Source organism: Schistocerca americana, chromosome 4, assembly GCF_021461395.2.
Source record: "Schistocerca americana isolate TAMUIC-IGC-003095 chromosome 4, iqSchAmer2.1, whole genome shotgun sequence".
NCBI lineage: Eukaryota > Metazoa > Arthropoda > Insecta > Orthoptera > Acrididae > Schistocerca > Schistocerca americana.
The window spans coordinates 346,686,557-346,712,805 of NC_060122.1; the positions used below are offsets into that span (position 1 = coordinate 346,686,557).

The following is a 26,249-nucleotide window of genomic DNA, read 5'->3' on the forward strand; positions in this document are numbered from 1 at the left end:
CGCTGTTACACTAGTTCTTAATGCATCAGCATTTCACAATTGCTATGGCTTATTTCACGATTACATCAACCTGTGATCTTGCAGTATTAATCACTTAACTATGTTATTTAGACAAACGTATTCCCAAAATTTCATTGCTCTATTTTTTAATATTACGATTCTTTTTCTCTCGGTGTATTTACAAAATAAACATGAAAGACAAGCACAGTGTAGATCACCATTCTGTGCCACTGTTAATACTGGGTCATCTTCCTACGAACAAATAAAAATGTTACCCTATAGCAGGAGAAATAATTGAACAAAACCATGTTGGACTTAATTTTCTAATTACTGCTTCAAACGTTTCTACAATCGGGGCAAAGCTTTTTGTGCTTTATTTGGGCCGAATATTGAACTAATTTTCCTTTGGCATCTTCTTCAGTTAATTTTCTGGAAATGGTTTTCTACTGCCGGCTCTGAGTATCTTGGCACCATAGGCGAGGAATCTACCTTTGTCGGCCTCACTAAAGAATGATAATCTGATTATTGCTTCCTATAGTTTGTAGCCGCAAACACAATTTCATACTATATGTTGTGCGTTCCTTATTTCGTCTTTGTTTTCAAATCTTGATAACCAACCAAATATTTCTTATGCCATTGTATGTAATTCTTTGACAGTAGCGGACATATTTTCGCTCTGTAAGATAGTTTTGTTGGCATCCAATTTCTGCATTTTGTTAAAGTGCCTCAATATCCATAGGTAAGAGATGTAGGTAAGTTTGTCACCTAGGAAAAATATACATACATTCTAGGTTTTAATGTCTACAGCATGAAGAGGTAAAATTGCTTCTGTTCAAAGAGGAACTACGCTGTGCGTAAACAACTCTCTCTTTCTCTTACAACGAATCTGTCCAAACACTTCCAGTGCATTATTTACGTATATGCACTTACGTAAGCTTAGAAGAAACAAAAGCTAACTGCATTTACCTTGTTACCTTTGCCTCACGTGTAATATTTGATTAAAGTTTTTGCAATGCTGTGAAGGTATCTGTGAAAGCTTATGAAAACACTGTAATCTTCTCTGTATCATTTGGAATAGCCCACTGATAAACAGTCTAACAAATGGTCTTCCTGTGTTTGTGGTTTAACAAGTTTCCAGTGTAAGTAATCGACACTATTAATAAAAATCTTACTCGGTCATACTGATGTTTCTGTAAAACTGCTATCCCAGTACCGTTTTCGTCTCTCTATCATTGCTGACATCCTGAGGACACTGCTTACTCATTGCGTTATTTAAATTGCTGTTCGTCGATTCAGTACAATGATTTTTCGTGTACTATGCTTGTTCTGAAATTATCGCAGCGTTTACACTGCCAGTTTCAAAAGAGACGGGTGTCAAGCTACATTAACAAATCTTTCAGTTGTAAATGACGTTTACTCGTCAGCTTTTATCAGGCGCTGAATGCAATTGACACACACCGAACTTTCGGCTATAAGAATGTAGTTTTGTTTTCTTCACATGTTTGAGACAGCGAACACGTAACTCAGCCGGAATGCTTCCTGTAGCTGCTGAGTGTACGGCTGTGTGTCTGTGTGTCTGTGCGCCCGCGTGCCTGATTGGTCAGACGGATCGGGCTCTCTTCACAACGTAGGGAGACTCGCGTCTCGCGTTAATGACATCACGTCTATCACGGAATGCTGCTCCAATGGCCCTGTCGTCAAAAGCCCATTCAGTGTTCCTACACGCTTAGGCAGTGTAGGAGCAGCTACCAAAGATGATCACCGTTTCGAAGCCGTGTAGGGGCTACACATAGCGACGAATACGAACATCTGCATTTATTCACTGATATTCACACGTAACTGTCAGAATAATTGTTACGGGGTTGTCAACAAAACTGCGGAGCACAGCAAAGGTTCATTGAAATAGAAGGAAACGCTCGTGTGGAACTTACACCGCTTTGGAACCGATGCAGTATTTACCGCAAATATTTAAGTCCCAGTAAAATTTCTTCTCGGTGCTTAGGTATTACGCGAATTTAAGCCAAAATTTAAATAATTTGACACTGGTAGGTATAAAACAAAAGTTGAGCCACATGTTAATGTTGCCTCGAGGAATCGTCGCACCCTAAATAGCAGCATCTGTCGCTTCTGAAGAGTAGAATACTTTGTTTCATCAGTTGAAGTGGTCAGCCAGAACCGCAAAATTCATTCGCCTGAAACATCGATAGCACCTCTAGAGAAAACAAAGAACGACTGATTGTACTGTTCACAAACAGCAAAAGCAGTCTGCAAGAATTCCTGTCTCGTTACTGTCGCAAAACAGAAAAGTCATGACGCGTTCAACTTCCACCTCCAAGGGACAGCTTGTTTCCTGGAAGTAGGACTTGCATTGTTTCAGACGTTTATCCGGTGCGTCACTGAATAACTGAGACATCTACTGTAATTAAGTCTTTAATGAAACTTTACACCAACGGTTATGAGCACAAAGTATCTAAAATTCGCTTTCTTGACTAACTGCTTCTCAGACTAGATTCCTTGTTTTATACATATTAAGAAACTTCCGGTACAAAAAAAATTCGCATGTTGTCGCCATCCATTACAAAAATATTGAAATACCTAATCACTGGAGTACACAGATCTGGCAAGCCCAAGAAATTGTGCAATGGTTAAGACACTGACTTAAATTGTTTGCTTTTCAGGAATTCGCAACGCGCACTCCGAATAGAAATCTATTTTTAGTTTTCATTTTAGGCGAATGAAGAGATGCTTTCTTAAATGGGTGCGTGCCGCTTCCAGCCCATTCTTCTACAACCGAGCTAATAAGTTTCCTGTGTCATACGGCAAAGAGACGTTAAATGAAAACCCTACTTGCTTCTTTTCTGTTGGCAGTTATGTCAGTTAGATTCGTAGAACTGAGTAACAAAATGGTCTAATTCAACGAACCACTTAAATGCCTCTAACGACTAGTAACGTGAAATAAATTCCAGACAGCATAAATATGTTCTCCAGCATTTTCGACGTTTCCTGCTTGACAGCTCTTGGTTTGGACCCATACAGTTGTAACATGTATTCATACATAGGCTCTAATCAAATTGAAGTATTACCGTATAAATAGAACGTTCTGTAGTATGATACTGACAGTGAGAGATCTGTCAAAAAAGAAACTAGGCTATCATGGCGAGGTTTCGTCATGTTCGGCGTTAAGTGAAACAGATAAGACTTTTTAACCCAGAATAAGCGTATGTTCTGAATATCAGCAGCTGATGGCATCTGGTTCGTTAACTACTTTCGCTAGTTATCCCTACCTTCGTTTTCCTTTCTCTCCTATCTTCTTCCTCTGTAATCTCTCAGTAATTCCATTAGTCTTCTTCCAAGGCCTGGCGTCCCTCTTTAATTTACTTCATCTGTATCTACATACATACTCCTCAAGTTACTGTACGATGCGTAGTAGTAGTACTAATTTGCTTTGTTGTTCCACTCGCAGCAAATAGGACAAGGGAGAGACGACTGGCTATATGCCTCCATATGAGTGTTAATTATTCAAATCGTATCATTGTGGTCCTTAAGCGAAATACATGGTGGTGGCAGTAGAATCGTTCCGCAGTCAGCTTCAAATCCCTGTTCCCCAAATTTTGTTGATAGTGTTCCTCTGAAAGTTCGTCGCCTTCGTTCCAAGGATTCTCATTTTACTTCCAGAAGCATCTCCGTTATACGTGCATTTTATTCAAACCTACAACAACAAATCTAGCAGTCCAGTAAAGTGGTCAGCAGGAAGTACCTTTTCATGATGCTAAATCTAGCTAATTTTCTTCAGAATTCCTCTTGAGATATGCTGTAGAATTTACTTTTCCATTTTCCCCTATGACCACAGGTACAATATATTTATAATGTACTTGAAAGGATCAAAATTTGAGTAGATTTAGTATTTTACAAGTGTTTACGACGGTAACACTAATTTCTTTGGTGCTAAGGGTGTGTTTTGCATCGAGTGGACCAGTGAGTCATAATTACCATTTTTTTTAATATTTGAAGACCATGTTTTTCAATTCGTTGGTGAACGTCTTATTGTTTGCCACGAAGCACTGCACGAGCTACATAAATGTGTTGGCCCGACAGGTCACGAGCACTGCACATTCCACCACGACCTGGAGCTGGACCACCGGCCGCCGACGCGCGAGGCGCTGCTGCCCGAGATGACGCGGGCCTACCGCTTGCTGCTGTCGTCCCTGGGCGAGAACCCGGACCGCCAGGGCCTGCTCAAGACGCCCGAGCGCGCCGCCAAGGCCATGCTCTTCTTCACCAAGGGCTACGACCAGTCGCTGGAAGGTACCGCCCCCGTCCGCTTTTACTCATTGTCACACTACATGTTCTAACAGGTACTCTAAGAGGTCTGGCTACAGTTAAACTGGAGGAGCAACAGTTTCCATTATGACAGTGCTGTGCGTAACGTGCACGCAGATTCTGCCCTGTGAAATCTAACAAGGGGACCCTCCATACTGTAAATCACGGATTTTGATGCGCTTCAAATATGTTGTAGAGGCACTTACCCTGAGTACCAGGCTATCCGGTTTTTTAGCGACAGCCTTGGTTTTTAAGGAAATTGATTTTGAATTTCCTTGCGCGCCTTCTATACCCGTAACACTACATGCAACCCGAGCTAGTCAGCGTAGCGCAGTGGTTAAGATGCACGCCTACCGCGCTGGAGGTGCCGTGTTCGAATCCTGCTCCCATGTGTTTTTTTATGTATGCAAGGCCGTCAGGAAATTTTGAGCCTAACGTTCAAAAACGAGTACACGAATTAACTGGGAAATACAGAAATGTAGTCGTGTCCTGCACGAAATGCGGGAAGTTCACGAAACTGGTGTACGAAGAATTTTAGCGTTCCGTAATTCTTCCGCACGTGGGTCAGAAATTTTTTTTGTAAATTATCGATTCGTGGGGAGGGCAAACTGATTAAACTTCATACGATATTCACTGATGAAAGGAAGGCGCACACCTGCACCCTAAAAGTGGTCCCACCAAAGTGCACTCTTTATTGCCAGCCCTCCGATGTTTGTTTTTACCGACAGGCGAAAATTTTCACGAAAATTGTTCAGAATGGTCCCGACTTGATGGAAGACAATAGGGAGATCGCTTCTAGGGGAAGATTCGATAAAATTACATTCACTAATCCTGCATCAATTCAGGGCACCTAATTTTGAAAGCATGATTACATACGTATTGTTCGCATCGAAATTAGCGGTTGAAAGAGAAATCTTTCTGAATGCAAAAGAATTGTTTCACGGTATCGCTTATGATGAAACCGTACACCTGAAAGACTGTTTCTTTCATAAAATGCGCGTGGTGCTGCGAAAATTTGTGCTTCGTTTGTTTCTATGATAAGTATCACCCACAATATTGTTCTGGGACATTAAGCAATGTGGACTATGAAAAATAAGATTTTGTAATATTGTATGACAGAAAAAATTTATTACTGAATATATCATTATAATTTCGCACACCTTACACTGTTTGTTGATATTCATTGAAATAAAATTGAAAACTGCGGTCGATTTTGAAAAAAAAAAAAGAAAAATACACGAGCAGGATTTGAACACGGTACCTCCAGCGCGGTAGCCGTGAACCTTTACGACTGATTTCCTCCGAATTCGCCTTATGTTACAGGTATACAAAACACTCAATGAAATTAAAAATCGATTTTCTCAAAAACCTAGGCCCGTCGCTAAAATCCAGATAGTCAGATACTCAGGGTAAGTGCCTCTACAGCATATTTGAAGCGCATCAAAATCCGTGATTTACAGTATGGAGAGTCCCCTTGTAAGACAAATTGCCATACAACCAAGTGATTGTAATTACTGCTTCTACTCACGGACGCCCAGTCTGGATGGTCGTTATCGTATGGCAGCGAAACTTGGCAGATACTCAAATGCGTGAATGTGGATCCGATTTAAGCTGCAAAAAAAATGAGTTCCAGTTTTGGCCAGCAGTTGCAAATCTGGTGCTGAGAATAACAGACGTACAGAATCCATATGTAATAGATTAGGGACAAGACGTGAGCAGAAAAGGTCAAACAAGTGAGAAAGGCATAATGTTTTTTTATTACTAGCCGCTGCTTACACGATTTGTTTAGTTTGAGCACTGGAGACGTCGACGAGATGCTGCATGACGTGATCACCAGTTGCTCCCAGCAGTTCCGGTCGAATCTGAGACATGTTCCTGTATACTGACCTTAAGATCAGGTAAAGACGTGACGTATCCCTAGTAAGCGCGTTCTCTTAGATACCTTCAGAGTCAAAACAGACATGGATTCAGACAAGGTGATCTTACAGCTATGCGTTTGGGAAAACTCCGGCGATAACACGTTCGTGTATGGTTGCATTGAGCTTCAATCGGCGAGCGATATGCGGTGTTGCCCCGTCTTGCATGAAAAGTGATTTCCACAAGTTTGACTAACAGGCTAAAAAAGGTCGTCTAGATAACTTACAGACGTCACGGTACATCTGACAGGCCCTCTGGATGTATTCTGTCCAAAGAAGAAAGGACTGAGTGTAAAGATGGTTGTAAATCCACACACACATACGGCGAGTGCAGTGGCTCTTAGTGGACAACACGCGGTTTAGCAAGACCCCTAATTCGGCAGTTACGTGTATTCACGTAACCCTGCAGTGTGAAATGTGCCTCCACTCCATAGAATATTGCCCGGCTACATGTCATAAACGTCGATCCGTGCCAGAAACCGAAGAGCAAATTCAGAACGTTTGTTGAGGATCGTGAGCTTTCAGTTGCTGCACCGTCTGCATGTTGCACGGGTGCCAGTGTTATACAAACCGCAAAACTTTCCGTACAGTTGACGATGGTATGAATTATTGTCGTGACACTGCACGAGCACTAGCGGCACACAGGGCACGTGCTGCGAGGTCAGTCGCAGAAACATCGGGACTGCACGTGTTCCTCTCCCACGTACCACACAATCATTTAACGACATCGGGCCCCTCTTCCGATCTGTCAGTTGACGATCCTCTCTGTATAGCACTGTAATCGTTGCAATTCACCTAAGTTGCACAAGCAACCATACTGTCTGTTTACATTATGGCTTGTCAAATTACAAGGCGGGTGCAATACCGTCAACGTAAATCCCCTGATATGTACCTAGCACCTGAAACTAGAATTTTTTTACGGCGTAAATCGGTTTCGCGTTAACGCATTACCATACCTATATGTCGATGCCATAAGACAATTACAGCCCACTGGACCTTCTTGAGTAACGCTCTTCAATTATAATCACGCGGTACGTTCCGCGGTAAACTGTTCAGTGTTAACACCCCATCAAGTTGTGCTGTGGTGAATGCACGCCACTTAAGTCTTTGACACACTAAACAAAAACACAGTTCCATCTAAGGTTACTGGTTTGGTTTTCTTTCTCGTCAGTTACTTTATTTACTGCAGTCACAACATCCTTAAAATATGAATTTCATCCACAATGAATTTATACTGTAATTGAGTTTTCGTTTCCAAAGTTTTGGCAGCACAGAGATATGTGATAGCTTACGACTACAGGCGGTGCCCAAGTTTCACGCGTTTATACTGGAACGTTCTGTGTGTGCTGGAGAAATGTTTGGTTCAGACTATAGCGCAGGGCTCTGTGGCCCCATAGGTGCTTTACGACAGGTGCAGGCTATGCTGCCACTGGGTTTCAACGTCTTTCTTACGAATAAAGCAAGGGCTCATCACAGGCACCGTCACAGTACAGTTGCTGGTCTGACACAGCTGCAGTCCAAATGAAGCTTGTTAAAACATGTCAACTAGAACTGTGCCAAAATAAAACAACATTCAGAATTCCGGTCATACTCCATAATGATTAAGTCTAACATTGTCACTAAAACATCCATTTGTACACAGAAAAACCGCAGTGACCAGGTAGCGGTACACATTTCTGAAATCATACTCTTCGTTGATTGTATGTTGTCTGTAGACGTTGGGAAGGATGTAACTTAAAGGATCTACCTGTCACTGTTTTCCATACCAGTAGATGAAAACGATCTCTCCTACTAATCTTCTGTTGCCTGGCCCATGGACACACGAGACTGACTACCTACAGCAGGGAATTATTTGGCTGAGATAAATGACTTGGTTAATGATGGAAACGGGGAGAAGACTACGGGCTAGTAACATAGAGGACTGTAATTAAATTTTCGTAAAAATCCTTAAATGCGAGGCAGTCTTGATACAAAGCGATTTAGCCAGACCGCAATTCTGGACTATGTGAGCCGCCAGCTTGCTTTAAGTCAAGCCGAAGGCACATGAAACAGATACAGAATCAAACGAGAAACAATAACTCCTCCACTCCTAGAGAAACTGATATCCAGAAAAACAGGCGAATCTTGGGAATGCGCATAATGGCAACTACCGGTAACGCACTAAAATAATCAGTCATAAAGTGAAGCCAACTAAGAACTGCAACGAAATAGCGCTGAGAGCGCATCTCTCGGTAGTTTTGTAATGTCTGACGCAGCATACCAGTGTGGCTGTAGCCAACTCGACTGGAGATGGCAATGCGAACAGTTACCACAGCTTTCTGCCTAAGGGCAGCTCGTTCTTCCGGTGCCGAGGTTGGTGACCTTGTGTTGGCACCAATCCTCAGAGTGTGGGCAGAATCAGTGTTGCTACGCGCCGACGTTGCTATGTCTTGAAGCTGAAAGTAACGTCCTCGTATCTTCTGCCGATTTTCGCCATCTTGTGTATTTACCGAATTAAATGATAGCGAATCATGGAAGTGGCTCTGCTTCACTATTCGAGGGTCCTCTACACAGGAAAGTTATCAGTTCCACCTGGCTCGGGAAAATTGATTTTTCATTCATTAATTGATAATTTGACTTGAATGAAACTGAATCATAGGACCGTGCCAACTCGTCATTATTTAAGCAATACAAATCTGTGACTGGAAACGAGATTCTAATTTCATTCGATTCTATTTCTTTATAAGGAAACTGGACTTAAGGAGCTGCTGAGACTTCTCCACGTGCTCTAGACGCCTCCCAAAAGTGTCCCGGTTAGCTTACTTTACAAAGTTGTGTAGTACCCTATCTCTATATCCAATAGTTTACCGGTGAAAGCTGTAAAGCTGTTAGGAAAACCTACACACTTACAACATTCGGGCCGAATATAGCCACAGATCACGGAGAGTAATTGACACGTGCAGAGAGCCATTTTACGTGGTAAAAATATATTGAAAGTGAACATCAAAAATTATAAACTGTGAGTAGCTGAACGATTCGAAGTGAAGGTTCGAGAGTTACTACTACACTGCCCACCTAGCAGCAGACCTGTATTGCTGTGTTCTCATCTTAAAATTGGCAAAAACGGCTCACGGTCAGATGCAATGTTTAACTTCCCTATTTTGAAAATCGATTCGAAAGTTAACAACGTATGTGCTTCTGTTCCTCAGCTGATACGGGTGGAGCTACTTTTAGCTACTTCCCACTTCAACTTCGCTGGGGCTGCGGAGGGATACCTAGGGAGTGAGTCGTGTTCATCACAGCCAGAGAAAACCTTTGGGACGCGACCTACATCACAGATAAAACACCTCGGAGCGTTAGCAATGTCTGCAACGGAATGAGATGTTTCTAGCAATTTAGTGACACGGTGTTTGGGATAACGTACTTCCCATAAACCTACACCAGAACTGGTTTTCTTTTCTTCCTTGAATCGTGTCTTACAACAGGGCCTCTGGTGGAACAACGCTGATCTACGGGAGAGCAGAGAAGATTCTGCGTACTAATGACAGTGATACTATTAGATAGAAAATCGCTATACACTAACGTAACATAATTCCTGAGCCAACCTCGTGAAGTTTCAAAAACAAAGAATTAAATGAATAATGGAAAGACAGGATGTGGTACCTCTTCTTTAATGTTAACATTAAATAAAAGGTTGAGAGAAGATTACATTAAGACAATTTTTCGGTAGCAGAGTTAATATATGCAAGAAACTAAGAACACGGCAAAATTGCCTGGTTTTTAATACTTGAAACAAGAATGCTTTGCGTTGCAGGTTATATATAGCCATTTGACCTCTGATTAATTCACATGTTCTGACAGTAAATATCCGTTCTCTAGGGTAATACCGGATTATTCACCTGGCCAAACAGTTTCAAACAAGTTCCAGCGAGACCTCGTAACTAGGTCATAAAATTTATTTCGTGAGTTTTTTACGGGTAGCTGTATCAAAAATAGATCTAGAGGTCTTCGAATCTCAGCTGGTTGTCCTAGAAATAACGTATTAGTGATGGGTTAGACTTACCGGCCTTAAGTTACTTCGCTCTTCTCCATAATGGTGTCATAATGACACCAGTAATTAGCGTTCATCCAAAATGTGAAGTCAATCACAATTTGCGATCGGTGTTACTTACATCTTGTAAATATCCAAGTTGGTTCATACATAGGATGCAATAAATAAAAATTCTGAGGCTCCTCGTCTATTGCGACCCTTTTGATTTGACGACTCTTCCGCAATTAGCGAGCTAATTTCAGTACTTACACTGAGGTGCCGAAAGTCATGGGATAGCAATTTGCACATAAACAAATGCAAGTAGTATCGCGTACAGAAGGTATAAAACGGCTGTGCATTGGCGGAGCTGTTGTTTGTACTCGGGTGAGTCACGTGGAAAGGTTTCAGACGTGCGTATAGCCGCACTATGTGGATTAACAGACTTCGAACGCGGAATGGTGGTAGGAGCTAGACGCACAGAGCATTCCATTTGGGAATTCAATATTCAGAGATCCACAGTGTCGAAAATGCCGAAAATACCAAATTTCAGGCATTAGTTGCCCTAAAGGACAACGCAGTGGACGACAGTCTTCACTTAACGACAGAGATCAGCAGTGTTTGCGTAGAGTTGCCAGTGCTGACGGGCAAGAAACACCGCTTGAAATACCCGCAGAAATCAGTCTGGGGTGTGCGACGAACGTATCCGTTAGGACAGTGCGGCGCAATTTGGTGTTAATGGGCTGTGGCATCAGACCATCGAGCGAGTGCCTTTGCTAACAGCTCGGCATCACCTGTAGCGCCTCTCATTGCCTCGTGACCGTATCTGTTGACTCCAGACCATTGGAAAACATTAGCGTGGTCAGATAAGTCAGATTTCAGCTGGTAAGAGCTGATAGTAGCTTTAGAGTGTGACGCAGACCCCAGGAAGCCATGGATCCAAGTTGTCAAAAAATTACCCCACACACCGTGTCTCTAACTTGCTAGAAACATTCCGTTGCAGACATTGCCAAAGCTCAGAGATGTTTTATCTGTGATATAGGTCGCGTCCCAAATGTTTCCTCTGGCTGTGATCTCACTCCCTAGGTATCCCTCCGAAACCCCAGCGAAGCTAAAGTGGGAAGTAGCTAAAAGTAGCTCCATCCGTATCAGGTTAAGGACAGAAGCACATACGTTGTTAACTCTTTCGAACCGATTTTCAAAATAGAGAAGTTAAACACTGCATCTGACCTTGAGCTGTTTTTGGCAATCTTAAGAGCGGAACACAGCAATACGGGTCTTCAGCTAGGTGGGCAGTGTAGTAGTAACTCTCAAGACTTCACTTAGAGAGTCGTTTACCTACTGACTGTTTAATTTTTGATGTTCACTTTCAACGTATTTTTACCGCGTAAAATGGCTGGGCCCGAATGTTATTAGTGTCTAGGTTTTCCTACCAGCTTTACAACTTTCACCAATAAACCATTTGGTATAGAGATGGGGTACTACACAACTTTTTAACATATGGTAGCCAGGAGACTTTTCGAAGGCGTCTAGAGCACGTGGAGAAGTCTCAGCAGCTCCTTAAGTCCAGTTTCCTTATAAAAAATAGAATCGAATGAAAATAGAATCGAATGAAAATAGAATCTCGTTTCCAGTCACAGATTTGTATTGCTTAAATAATGACGAGTGGGCACGGCCCTATGATTCAGTTTCATTCAAGTCAAATTATCAATTAATACTCTATCCAGATGGTGGTGGCTCCATAATGGTGTGGGATGTATTTACATGGAATGGACTGGGTCCACTAGTCCAACTGAACCGATCATTGACTGAAAATGGTTGTTCAGCCACCTAGAGACGCGCGTCCGGCCATCCTGATTTAGGTTTTCCTTGATTTCCCTAAATCGCTTCAGGCAAATGCCGGGATGGTTCCTTTGAAAGGGCACGGCCGACTTCCTTCCCCATCCTTTCCTAATCGTATGAGATCGATAACCTCGCTGTTTGGTTTCTTCCCCCAAACAACCAACCTATCTAGAGACGATTTGGAGCCGTTCAAGGACTTCGTTTCCAAACGACGATAGAATTTTTATGAATGACAATGCGCCATGTCACCGGGTCACAATTGTTTGCTGTTAATAGATCTTTCTGGACAACTTGAGCGAATGATTTGGCCATCTAGGTGGCCCAACATGAATCCCATCGAACATTTATGGGACATAGTGGTCCGTTCGTGCACAAAATCCTGCACCGGCTATGTTTTTGCAATTATGGATAGCTACAGAGGCAGCATGGCTCGAATTCCTGCAGAGGACTTCGAACGACTTCTTGTGTCCTTGCCACGTAGAGTTGCCGCACTAAGCATGGCAAGTGGTCAGATACGATATTGAGTGGTATCCCACGACTTTTGTCATCTTAGTATACTTTACCTAGCAGCTTCCCTTTGCCTCAAGTGACGGAGGATCTTTCCACCATAAAAGGTCCTGTGGTTCCGGGTTCGATTCGCATGGATTAGTAGGTACCAACGCTAACCGCTAGATAACGGAAGTAACAGTAACTTCTCAAGACATAAAATTTTAAATAGAGCCGTGGTTTGGTTTGATTCATAACTTAGCGTCTACAGTACAGACCGACAACGGGATGAATGTCTACGAACTGTAACTAGCGCTGCGGTGGCGGACGTGCGGCGGGCAAGAGGCAGGAGACAGGCTGGAGGCTGAGAGGTGAGCGGCGAGCGGCGAGGCCTTGGCGTTCCTGTGTCCGGCCGCGGACAGCCACCGAGCGGTCCCAGTCCCACCTTATCTCGCACTCGACGGCGAATCTTGGCCAAGGCGACGCTGCCGCGGTTTGCACGTCCCTGCCGACGGGCGTTTCGTAAAACAGCGGGCCGCACTTCTCATTCCACTCTCGGCTATTCAGGCTACCTTATGGGAGTTTCAGGATGCTGTTTTTTTTTTACACTGATGGCTCTAAATCTGCCGATCATGTGGGGTATGCCTTCACGTCCTCTATTGGAACGGAAAATCATCTGCTGCCACCTACATGTGGAGTGTTCACTGCGGAATTGATGGCAATTTCCCAGGACCTTACCTTTATTAAACAGTCCCAACACAACCGCGTTTTGTTATGTACGGACTCAATGAGTGGCCTTCTGGCTATTGACCAGTGTTTTTTCGCGCCATCCCTTGGTCTCTGCCATCCATGACCATCTCGCTGATGTTCACCTTGCTGCTTGTTCCATTGACTTCCTTTGGGTCCCTGGCCATGTGGGCTATCCCGGGTAATGAGCTCGCTGATCGTTTGGCTGGGGGAGCAGTCACTTACCCCCCGTTTTCTGTAACCCCTCCTGCAGCGGATAGGCTTCACATCAAATCCCACTTCGCACTGTCATGGGCCAACTCTTGGGAGGCTACTCCCCTGTCTAATAAACGTCGTGCGATTAAGGTGACACGAGGCCCGTGGCGTTCTTCCTTTCGCCTCTCCCGAAAGGACTCGACCACACTGTGTCGTCTCCGCATTGGCCATACCAGGCTGACCCATGGTTTTCTTTTGCGTGATGAGCCACCCCCACTTTGTGGTTCTGGAGCCTTCCAGTCAGTAGCCCACATTTTGGTTGAATGCCCCCCTTCTTTTGGCTCTGCATGCTAAGTACAGACTCCCCCACACTTTACCTTTGATGTTGGCTGACGATTCCCGGATGGTCTCTCTGGTTCTCGGTTTCCTCCGGGAGAGTGGTTTTTATTCTAAGTTTTAAGGTTTTTAATCTCTCTCGGGTGTTGGGATAGGGCGGTGAGTGTTGGTGTCTCCCACTGTAAGCCGTGTTTGGAGATTCCCGACTCGCCTCCCTGACCGAGATCCTCTTTTCTTCCCCTTTTACTCTGTTTTTACCCTTTTTTTTTAAGGATTGGTTAGTCTCCTTTTCCCATACGTACTTCTACATTGTAGCGGTTGCACCTTTTAAGTTGCAGGCAGTCTTGCGCCTGCTGCTTCAGCATAGCGTTGGGTTCGTTCTCTTGCTGACTTCCTTCCTTTTGTTTTTACCGTTGACAACATGACTGTCCTTTTACGTTTTTAGCCTTTTGCCTTTTATTGTTCTGACTTTCCTGAGATGTCACACTAGCGGAATGGACCACATTTGAAACAAGGGACTTAGGACCTTGCTGTTTGGTCCCTTAAACCCCAAACAACCAACTAACCAATTTAGGCTACCCTCTAGTTTCCTCATAAAGTTCACGTAGTCCTCCTTACTTCTGAAAATCTAACCAAATACCTTAGACTGACGCTGTGAGACATTCTGAGATTTTCACACTGAATCGCTGATTCTCTATCTTTGAGTCTACCCGAGAGGCGTGGTCCAACAATAAAGCCTCCGCCTGCCACGGCCTCGACATTCTTTTCCACTCTGAGAACTGCTTGTGGAAAAACCCTAGCTTCCGGGTGAGAATAGAATAGCGCTCCAGTACATGTTAAGAGGTAGGAAATATTCATAGCAGCTGTCACTCTGCGTTACAAATTAGATCCGGAATGAAGTATTGTTGAGCAAAGTACGTACGTTTACAGAGTTGAGCTCACATGCTTATTCCGATAAATACGATGTATAACTGCCTGCTGAAACGTTTGTACCGTAAATTGCGTTTTTTGAAGTGGAGTTTAGTTTCATTGTAACCTCTGCAGTTGTCAAAAGTTTCCCTGTTTCCCTGTTAGTCAGCAGAAAACTTCAGTAGCATGTAAGGTGGTCTCAGGGATGTCAGGTATCCAAATTCACGTAGGAATGTCCAGATAAAAAGTGAAAAGGAAAAGCACATTCCATTATGGTTCAAGGCTTACTCATGGATAAACAAAAGCAAAAATGATTATAATCGCGTAGTGTATTTTGCGCTCGGTAATGTTTGTCTGACGAAGTTGGAATTGATCATAAAAATCCTAGGTTTCTATAAAAAGCTCGGCAATCCTGGTAGGTGTACTGCAAGAGGTCTTATCGGTCCAAAACATGCCATGTATTAGCGTATTCGCAGTTGAGTAACTGTCTTGGGAGCGTGTCTGTTGCCTAAACTGGAACGTATTTCAGTTTGACCGCAGTGAGTTTGAATTGAAAGTAAGTTCGATTGCGAGTTTACTAAGAACCGTAGGGACTCGACGCACGGTCAATACTGTGGGTCCATATTGCGGTATGTTGTAGGCAAAGTGATACTTAACTTGCACTGAAAAATACAATTTTTAAAGAAAAATGGCTCACTAATTTAGACAAGCAACGTAACCCTGACGTTGTTTGAAAGCACTAAGTGGCTTTTAACCACGTGAAGGATTGGACTCCATCCCCAGTATTATCTTGGATTACTTGTTGGGAAGGTTGTTTCGTAGTAAAAATTGTTCTGTTGAGGCTAAACGGCACTTTCTCCATGTTACAGATGATACGTTGCTGCAGAGATCTGCACAGAATTTGAAATACTGAGTTTTTGTTTCCAACTTCCCTTAATGGAAATGAGTGTAGTTTCTAGGGCATTACTCGCGTCTATGAACATACAAAGGCTCTAGTAACAAAATTGAAGGTAGCACTCTGCATATTACTATACAAAACTTATAGCTATACAGATGATTTTCGATACTTTGCAGGTCTGCTCTTACGAATAGATAATTTGAAGTCGTAAAATTTCTGTTCCATCTCGAATGTCATTTTCTGCGCATCACCGAATTTAAGGTTGAGGTGATGCACTCGCTATTGATGCGGCGAGCTAGGTTAAAATGCAGCCCCCAAGTACCCGGTGCCTTCGCACAGCCGTGTCCGCCTGTGTGATTGAAAGTGTCGGTGTGAGCCGGCGGCTGTGTGCAGTAACCGCGGCTGTTGCAGCTGGTTCGCTGCAAAGGTCGGCCCGCGGCAGCAGTAAAAGTCCCCAGGCGGGCCTTGGTGGCCGCCAGCGCACGGCGTGTAGGCAACCCGCGGAACACCACCTGCCGACTAAGGTACGCCAAGCAGCGCCAACGAATTAACTCGGACGGGCTACTGCGCTGCTCGTCTCATGGTTTAGTAACTCCTAAGTCAATGTAGCAGAACACAGTACGTTTTCTTCCTATTGAAGTGTAACTGTCAGAGCCACATGTTTACCGGGGAGTTTTAATCAACCACTCAGTACCGAATAACTCCCAAATTAGCAGCATTCTGGAAATAGAGTACGCACCTCCGGATGCGGAAACAAATACAGGGTGTAACAGAAATGTATGGCCAAACTTCCAGGAAATAACCCTTATGCACAGAGGGGTAAAACATCTATGGACATCAGTCCAATAACGCTTTATTTTCGTTGGAGATCATTTTCTAATTCCGCTCATAACCCCCACAAGCAGAACGTACCAGTATTACATGAAACACTTTCTTACATGAAATGTTCAAAATACTATATGTTAAGATTTGTTAGACTCTGTAGTAAGTTGTAGTTCTTAGATTTACAGCCAGTGAATATTGTTCCAGTCGAACGAAGGTAATGTTGATATGTGACCCCCCCACTGATTGTGTTATACGCGACTAACTTCAGTGCTCTAATAGCATTAATGGCGTAGCATCAACTCTGTAGTGTCTATCACGGACTTGGTTTCGGCACAGTGCAGTGGAAGTGAACTCAAATGTGGAGTTGGAAGATGCCAATTTGCTGTACGGATTTTCAGGAGGGTAATGGCTATGAAGCTCAAAGTTTGTATCGGGAGAAAGATACAGAACGACATTGCCCCAACAGGACTTCTTTTTAACTGATCGTTATCTTGGGAAGCACAGGACTTTTGAGCATACTACTCGTGACGGGGGCAGGGGAAGGGGGGGGGGAGAGCTGGGGGAGGGTAGGGAGAGTAGGGCTAAAAGGATAAAGATATCCCTTGGAGGAGCAACATCTTCACGCAGTTGACAACAGTGTCAGCGTAAGTAAGCATGTGCAGGCTTTATCAGTAACAGTCCGACGGCGATACATCAGCGCATCAGGGATTCAACACGGCGAGTTGATGCATGTATCTTTTTTAACTGAGGGCATGTTTAATTTAGGAAAGTTTCTTATTGTGCTGATAGTAATTTCCCTGTTTTTCCCATGATCGTATTGAAGAGTATACGGACTGAGCTCTAACATGAAAATAAAGCGTTTCCGGAGCCATGTACATACAACACATTGCCTTCCTCTGTATGTACAAAATGTTTGAAATGTTTGGAATGGTTATACATTTCTGTTGAAACCTGTAAGACACTGGCTACAACGCTTGAGTACAGTGTTCTGACAGATCTTTATGCTTCAAGAAATTCTTTAAAATTCATATTCATAAAGATCGACGCAGGGCGCAGAAAAACTGATAACGTCAGAGCAGGATATGGGACGTCGAATCGAGCAAAATCTTCAAGGAATACACCAGGAACTCAAGATTATGGAGCTCTAGTCACAAAACGACATCCAATACGCTACGAGAGCGCGAAAGATTATCTAGTAAGCGAACGTTTTTAGTGTTTGTAGCAATGCGGTTTTCTCAGACCATTACCATAACAAAGTAATGGTATTACGGTACTTTCAGTGTAGTTGCTTTATTAGTGAAGCTCTGCCCAGTAAACATCACAAATTCGTGTCTGTCCTAATCGGCTGTGGACAGGAATTTAAAGCTGCCTAGCTTCGATTAGACGTCTGAAACAAATATCTTCACTTAATGACTTACCTCTTGAGCGTATTGTGCGCGCAAAATGCCGTGCCCGCTAGGCGCTGTCTGTTTGGGAAGTGAGGAGAGAGCGTCAGTGGTAGGGAGGGTATCGCTCACAGTGCTGGAGGGGAAGCGCCATTCTCAACAGAAGCCGACGTCCACATTTTTTTGTAAGTGTTAAGGAAGGCCACTTGCATGGTGACCATTCAGAAATATGTTGTTACCTCTTCTTTCGTTAGTACCTAAAAAGAATTCCGCTGAAAATGCGATTTATTTTTGCCTGGCTTGTTAACCATTTGTAACTTCCAGAGAAGCGTCATGAGTGGCGAATTTTGATTAAACCTACACATTTCTCTGGTTGCCATGTCAAAATTTCTTTTGTCAAAACACGAAAGAGTTGACACTGCCACACCTAACTAACATCATGTGCGGATACAACTGAGAGAGAATTCTAAAACAGTGTTTAATCACGTTTATTAACGGAGGAACTGAGGAAAAGTAGTCAGTAGCTTATGAAAAAGCGCATCCTCTGTACAAAAAGTCATTCATATATGTTGTTTCAGACCCAATAGCATTTTTCGTTTCACCAGCTATCGATGATCCTTAAAAGCTACATTCTTTCACCGAAAAAGTCTGCAGTTATTGGACTAACACGATAGATAATGTTCTACATATTAACGATATGTTAAAATACTCTCCTCTTTGCGTGCTATCATTTGCTAAAATCTCATTTCGATATCTGAAACCCTTTATTAAATATAAGAAATCTTGTGGATATTTACCGCTGGCTTTATCGCTGGCGGGGCGCGATCGCAAATTAGTGTTCATCAGATCAACTTTCTCGAGACTGGTGACAGATACCTCTACTCAAGTCTAAAAAAAAAAGAAAAAAGTAAATTTCATACGCAACAAAATATTATGCAATACGCACCAAACGCAAAAGCATAGCGACCTCTTTTTATTGAACACTTTCTCTAAAATCGTTTGAGAAAAAATGCAAGGTGCGCGCCTCGTTTCTGACATCGCTGACCGGCCGAAAGGTGGAAGACACTTATCGGCCTCCCCTTCCGAACAAACGAATGAACTCGCCCAGCGCTTTGGACGAAAACTGGTCGCTGTATATCTGTCACCGTATCCTGAGCCAGCTATAACAGGTAATGCGTGGGACAAGTTTAAATCAACGCACTTCATCACTGGCTGTCGTTTTATACCCGTAGCTCCACAACGTTGCTTTTCCAGTCCATGGTTAATTGGAATATTTTGCGTGCTTCGGCAACCCTTACCCTGCTCTGATCTTATTACCAGCTTGTTTTCCGCTACACTCCATAAAAGACATAAAATAACTTCGGAGCTGTTCATGGATGGAATAGTTACGTACAGGGACATCACGTCATTAGAAAATTTGTACGAAATGTAAAACACGAAAATCAATGTTTGATTCAAATACTGGTACTTGGCCTCTCGACATCATCTAACTTAAGGAGAGTAAATATGAAGTATTCATAAAATTTGACGCCATGGTTGGCAGTCCGTCACTGTAACTTGGCACAATCGTCACGTACGCAGGATTAACTGTCTGATATGATGTAAGATGAACTGACCACGTAAATCTAACTCACTGATGCAGATACGACAGTGAGCTTCGTCTATGAACGTAATAAAAATTGAATTCAGCCGTGGAACAGATGGATTTCAAGGCTCCCGCCTGGTCGAATCACCAATATGAAGGGCATATTAAAGAAAAAAGTGGAGTTCAAATAGAAGCTGCGCGAATCTTCGCTGTTTTGCTTAGTCTGCGGCACTGTTGCTACTCGGAGAACTACGGCTTCTCATGTTCCAACAAGATGCAAAAAGAAACAATTTTTTCTTCCAGTGATAGCGGTAAAATTGACGTTTGGATCAAGAGAGATGACATAGATAAGACGATAGATTCACATTTGAGGTGACCAGAATTAGAATCCCCGTTCAGACATTCATAATTTTCCCGTAGTTTTCTTGAATCGCTTCTCGCACAAGACGTGGTGGTTCTCCTTAAAAGTACGTAGTCGATTTAATTCGTCACCATTGCCGTAATGGAACTAGACATGTCTCTAAAGAGATCTTCGTCGAAGGAATGTAAAAGCCTAATCTTTCTTCCTTAGAAATTGGGTCTTAGGCAAATTGGAAGAGACTAATCGCCTTCCTATGATCCGTCCGGAAATGACATTTGTCAGAAATTGAATTTAGTACATTATTTATACTGAAATACACACCACTGGACTTCAGAATAAAGGGTGATATGAAATTCGGGGTAAATGGCAGCAACAAGCTTGAAGGAACAGCAACAACGAGCATGAAAATGGGAACGGCTCCCTCTACGACGGTATTAAAGCAAATATTATTAGATTTTCTGCGTTATTGCGTATTCAAAGGCGAGCTGCATCTGGCTGGGTGCTTCAGTTTACTCTCACTGGTACGGATGACGCAGTGATTTCAATATTAGGCTTGTATTTTCTAAAAGCAAAGCATAAATTTACTTGCAGCTATTAAGATTCTTGAAACGTCCTGGCGGATTAAAACTTGCCCGCGAAAGGCAAAGGTCCCGAGTTTGAGTCGCAGTCCGGCACACACTTTTGATCTTCAAGGAAGCTTCATATCAGCGCTAACTCCGCTGTAGAGTGAAAATTTCATTCTGGGTTCGGATTGTTTTCCGTAAAGAAAATACCACTTCAGGTGAATAGAAATTTTTTAAATAAAACAGCACATTTCCTCTCCTGTCCGCGTCTCGTGAACGAGTGTCTAGTTTCTAACCATCTAGATGATCGCGGCGTCACATTCTTCAATCCTTTTCTACGCCATCAATGTTGGTACCTGCTTCACCGCTTCCATCTTTCAGTATGGTGCTTCTGGGTAGATCGTAGGTCTTGGCACAGTTACAAAACCTCACTCTACCAGAAGTGCGTCACCCAGTGGATACCTCCAGGAAGTGTGATTACGCCTTTAGCCCAGGACTCTTACATCTAATTTCTTACCCCTCAACGTCGTAGTACCGTTGTATGGAGGAAGAAGCATAGTGTTAAAGTATGAAGAGTCCGTACCCCTTGTCTCACTAACGAACGGCGAATTACTCCTATCCACTAGCATAGCGTGAGATGTCTCGACTGATTTATCAAATATGATAGTAAAATTTTCTTAAAACAGCTCTAGCTTAAAAGTGTAAACAAGCTACTCCATATTTACCCCGTATAGGTTCTAGACAGGAGTATTAAAAATCGTATTTAACCGCTAGATTGTGCATACATTGTTTTGAACTTAGACTTGAACGTAGGTAAGATCTGAAGCCTAGACAATGGTTTTACTGTTGAATATCAGAGCACCGTTATCAATACTGTCACCTGCTTCCAGGTTACTTTTTTTGTAAGAAAGTACTAGCGCAAGGAATTAATAGCAATGCTGTCACAAGGTAACGATGAACTCTGGAAGTGAAGTTGCTTTTCCGTACCTAAAAGTTCTGTAATCTTTGTTTGCCTGAGTTATCCTGTAGCAACATGTTAACACGTATTTTTGTGTGTGGTCGACATAGGAGTGAATAGACGTAGCGAGCCAGCTCTGATGTTTGTTCTGTACGGGGATATGGTAGCTGTAACAATGAAGAACAATATCTAGACAAATTTTTCGTTCTACAGAGAAGTGTGCGCTGATACGAAACTTCTTCATGAAGTACTGGCAGAATTAAAGCTGTGACGACGGATCGTGAGCCGTGCTTGGGTAGTGCACTTACGCGTGAAAAGTGTAGGTCAAAGGTTCGAGTCCCGGTTAGGCACACAATTTTGTCAGGATATTTCGAGTAACAAGATGATTTCAAATGACGTCGACAGCGAAAAATGAGGCGAACAGAAAGACTGGCGACGTGTTCTCAAGAAAAAAGAGCCTGGTAGCCTTCTAAATTTCAAATGACCAGTCGCTGCCCTTGAAATGCGTCTGTTTTCCCCGTAGCTTATCCTTTATTAAATATGGCCTGTCTTGCAATGTGGGCGGCACTGTAGTTTGTCATTATAATTGGTCATTATAAGAAGGCACGTTAAAATTTCAGTTGCAGTCGTTAATTTTATAGCATGTTTATTAAGTACAGCAATCCGTCTTTTCAGAAACTTGGATTAAAAATGATATAAACAGCGCTTTATCTACTAAAGCCAACGTCAAGGACGACGTAAGGAACAGTGCTGTGAATGGTAAATGTTCATAATTAGTTATGATGCCTATTAATGTTTAAACATTCTTTCCAGGAAAAATTGTTAATCAGCTAAAGGCTACGTACTGTAGAGGACGGTACTTCAGCGTACCTACCAAAGCCGAGTCGACAGAATGAGCTGCATCTATGCTCACAAAATACTCTGTTCCATAGGCGTCGGTCGGATTACAGTGTGTGTCTTCTGGTATTCCCGCTGCAATAAATACATCTCGCGATCTAAAAATTGCAATCGCGAAGGTTGTACACAACAAACATGAAACTGGCACGGAGTGTACTACATGCTTGGATATGAAAAAGGATCAGCACTTCTGCACAACTGAACAAATGAGTGACACAATCGACATTCTGTATATAAGGAAAGATTCCTCAGCGAAATGACTATTGTTTCTTGGTAAGGAGGTCGCGTTACGCTTCGTGTAAGGAGAAACTTCTACCAGCATGTGTCTGAATCGGACAGCGGAATGACAGAGGCCTCTCAAGACAGCTGTTCGTAGTTCCGCGGTATTGCAGCTGTCTGGGATATCAGACTGTCATGCGAATATGGAATCTTTGTGTTGAGAGGGCCACACTCAATGACATGCAGTTTATTAATGGCCTCCACACGACTAGTGCGCGACAGCACATACATGGTTCGCTCTGCAGCATATGGTCGTACAGGCACGGCACGCACCATGAGTCAGGAAATCGGCGTATTCCCCGTTAGACAAGCGTCTACACGGACAGTGCTAAGATTTCCGGAACACCGTTTATATATAAATCATTACAATGGTCGTACCAGTGTGTGATGGTTTCGAGGAGAACGAGTGTTGTCAGTTTGCAGTCGTCTTTGTCATATGGTTCCAGCAACTGATATGATGGTCTGCCGTGCCACATTAGCGGTGGACAAAAACATGGGAACACCAAAAACCCAACACATCATGCCTACTCGCATGTAGGAAAATGATTGACATTCAAAACAGCTTCAAGTCGTCTCGAAGGATGAATAACAGGACCCGTAAGATTTCCAAAGGAATCTTGTACCGCCGTTCCTGCAAAATAGTGGCGATTTCAGGTAACAATGATGGTGGCGGATAGCTATCGCTCACCCCTCTCTCCAAGGTAGGCCACAAAGGCTCAATAGTATTGACATCTGGTGACCGGTAGCCAGGAGAGATGACACTACGTTCTTGTGTTCACAAAACCAGCTCTGAATTATACGAACTGTGTGAACAGGGGCTGTGTTGTTTTCGAACACAGCATCACCATTGGGAAACAAACATTGTACCATGGGATGTAGCTCCAGAGGTAATGTTCACATAACCTTTGGCAGTAAAGCGACCTTGAAGAGTAACCATGGGGTTCATGGAATACATTAACTCGAGCAGAAGATGAAAACAAAGTGAAACAACAATCGTCTGACCAAATGACATTGTGCCATTGCCCCCGTAGAACATATTCTATGGCTTCAGCACCACGTTTCCTGGTTAAGACATTTGCATCACTGATTAGTCGCTTTGGAATTCCATCTCGCCCTGCAGTTCACTGCTTATGGAGCTCCCTTCGTGTTTAGGTGCTGATAGGTTACGCGAGTGCTTCATTCAGTTCTACAAAGACTTTTGTTGCTGTCGTTCTCCTAATTTTCATCTTAGTCCTCTTCAATGACAGTCTGTCATGTTCATTCAACACAAGCTTCCTTCTACATTGTGACTTGGCGGATGATCATTTTTAGTTCTCCCTATTTGCGGTATAAATCTTCCATGCGGTCTCTCTTGAAAAACTAAACACTTCGGCTACCTTGGCTGCGGGAGCACCCACCGTAAGAGTACGAATCTGAACAGTAGGTGTGCCCTACCTTCCATGTATGTGTGAAGTCTTTCAACAAGATAACGCAAGACCGAATGGTGACTGTGCTGCCGTGGCTACCTCCATCCGATGATTGTCTACTGTTACCATACACGCACGCTTTCCTAACATCTTTTCCACTGAGAAAATCCTGAGCTGCCGAGCGACTTCGTCACAATTAGCCAGTCACTGAATCTGATAGACTATGGAATCGTTGAAGAAACATCGAATTACCTATCCGTATGTCATCAAAGTTCCGTTTGACTTTGTCCACCTGGGTTGGAAAAACTTATGCACGCTGCAGCATACCAAATCACCTACAAATTGAACTACGAATTGTTACTGTTCTCCATACGAACGAAACGTAAAATTTCGTTATTTGTTATTGTTCCTTTTGTTGCAAAAGTAATGACCAGCCTAGTACTTCGGTTGCCTATTATCCCTCTAGAACGGTTTGGTAAGTGTGCGTATTTTATGCCAAGAACATTCTGCCATAGCAACATTGGCGTCATTTGGTGCTGATTTTTTTTTTTTTTTTTTTTTTTCCATATTCACACAGCCCCACCAATTACGTAATGTCATGTTGCTAAACTACAGTGAGTAGCTATTGGTTGTACATTAGTCTTAGTTACCTTGTTGAACATTCGACAGAAGCATGCACTGTCCACACTGGCACTAATGAGATCGTGCCGGGCGTCAGTGACCTATATCTGCTGTTAACAGCCGCTCTGGACATATCATAACACAAAAATTGGAGAAATCCCCCCCCCCCCAAAACATGGTGAACTGATACGAAAGAAGGCGAAATGGAGTCTCTTAGTTCCATTAACAATAAGTATATTCCAGGGGAAAACTTATGGAACCTACTGGCCACTAGCAGTCCGGAGTAGTTGTTTCCTCTCTGAACTACGCCACTGCCTTTGTTCATCGAGAAAATAGATTATGCTACACAGTACCATAATTCGCGAACAGCAGTCTGTGTTTAGAAAGTCCATTAGGTAAATCCTCTTAATATGTGGGTGGACACACACTGTGCTCAATGTTTACTACTAGAAACGCGAACGCTTTACATATTTTGGAAACATAAATTTAAGTCTCTTAAAAACAGTTCAGTGAAATATGATGGCCACTTTCATTTAGCTTTCTATATCTTTTGTCACTTTCAAAGACTACCCAGAGCAGCTCAGGATTGATTCCTTTTCCGTCTAAAACTACTGCTCCATTTTCCTCCACTGAAAAGTACTGTCTGAAGTCCCGTATACTGAACAAAATCCTCAGTTACTAGTGAATCGGCGCAAGAACAAGTTGCTTTGCATCTGCTGTCACCACGTACATACCATTCGATAAAGAGTATTATCTGAATTTTTTAATTATTTATCCCCAATTCATTTAGTTCTCGTTTCACTGGACATACTTAAATTCTCATTGATACACTGTTAGTACTGTCGATGTTTTCTTCTCATTTCGTGATACTTCGCAGTCGATGAATCATTTTCTTTAGTCGTTCTGAGGCACTCTTCCTTATTGACCAACTCGGATACCCACTTTCCTTATATGTCCATCATACCTAAATAAGATGATTTTACGGAAATAGCAATTTGAAATCTTCACACTATGAGTCCACTGAACGGCATGCGCTCTTTTTCTTTCCTTTTTTTTATTTGCGACACTGAATTCCATTTATGTATGTCCTCTGAAGCACTACGGAAAACGGAGTAATCATTGCACTTCTTAATGTGACAACGTATAAATCTCGTGAACGACAGTGACTACAGATAAGGGTTTCTTAGGGCTCATTTACGCGAATTTTTATAATTGTTGACTCGTACCCACCCACTTGCCTGCTATGACATTGACGGAACCTGTACGAGGAAAAGTGAACTGCGGAAGAACTGGTTCCCCAGCTGATGGCTTGGCGACGAGCTTTCCTCTCTCTCCTATTGGTAGCGCAGGCAGAGCCTCTCGGTTACTAAGTCAGACTTTCCCTGTAGTCGCGACCATTCCACGCTGCCACGAGTAACGAGCATCCTGATAAATTATGAAACAATATAACAACCTGAGTGAAACACACACACACACACACAGACAGACAGACAGACAGACAGACAGACAGAGAGAGAGAGAGAGAGAGAGAGAGAGAGAGAGAGAGAGAGAGAGAGAGAGAGTCATTAAGGTATTTCCTCTGTAGCAAGTACGTACTCGTGCTGCTGCTATACAGGCTTTTTTGATACAGTCGCTTCAGTTTCCCATGTAATAACGAAGCATGTTACTTTTGGTTAGGTAAAATAAATTACATAGCACTAGAGAGCTTTGACTG

The 26,249-nt window shown here is 42.9% G+C and overlaps 1 protein-coding gene across 1 annotated transcript in view; it reads left to right on the forward strand.

The window, feature by feature from the left end:
• Window positions 1–26,249, forward strand: part of LOC124612461 (GTP cyclohydrolase 1) — a 97,595-nt gene that overhangs the window by 31,151 nt on the left and 40,195 nt on the right. The window contains exon 2 of the mRNA XM_047140688.1: window positions 4,096–4,305. Within this exon, the coding sequence (XP_046996644.1) occupies window positions 4,096–4,305 (210 nt within the window). The remainder of the gene's footprint in view (window positions 1–4,095; window positions 4,306–26,249) is intronic.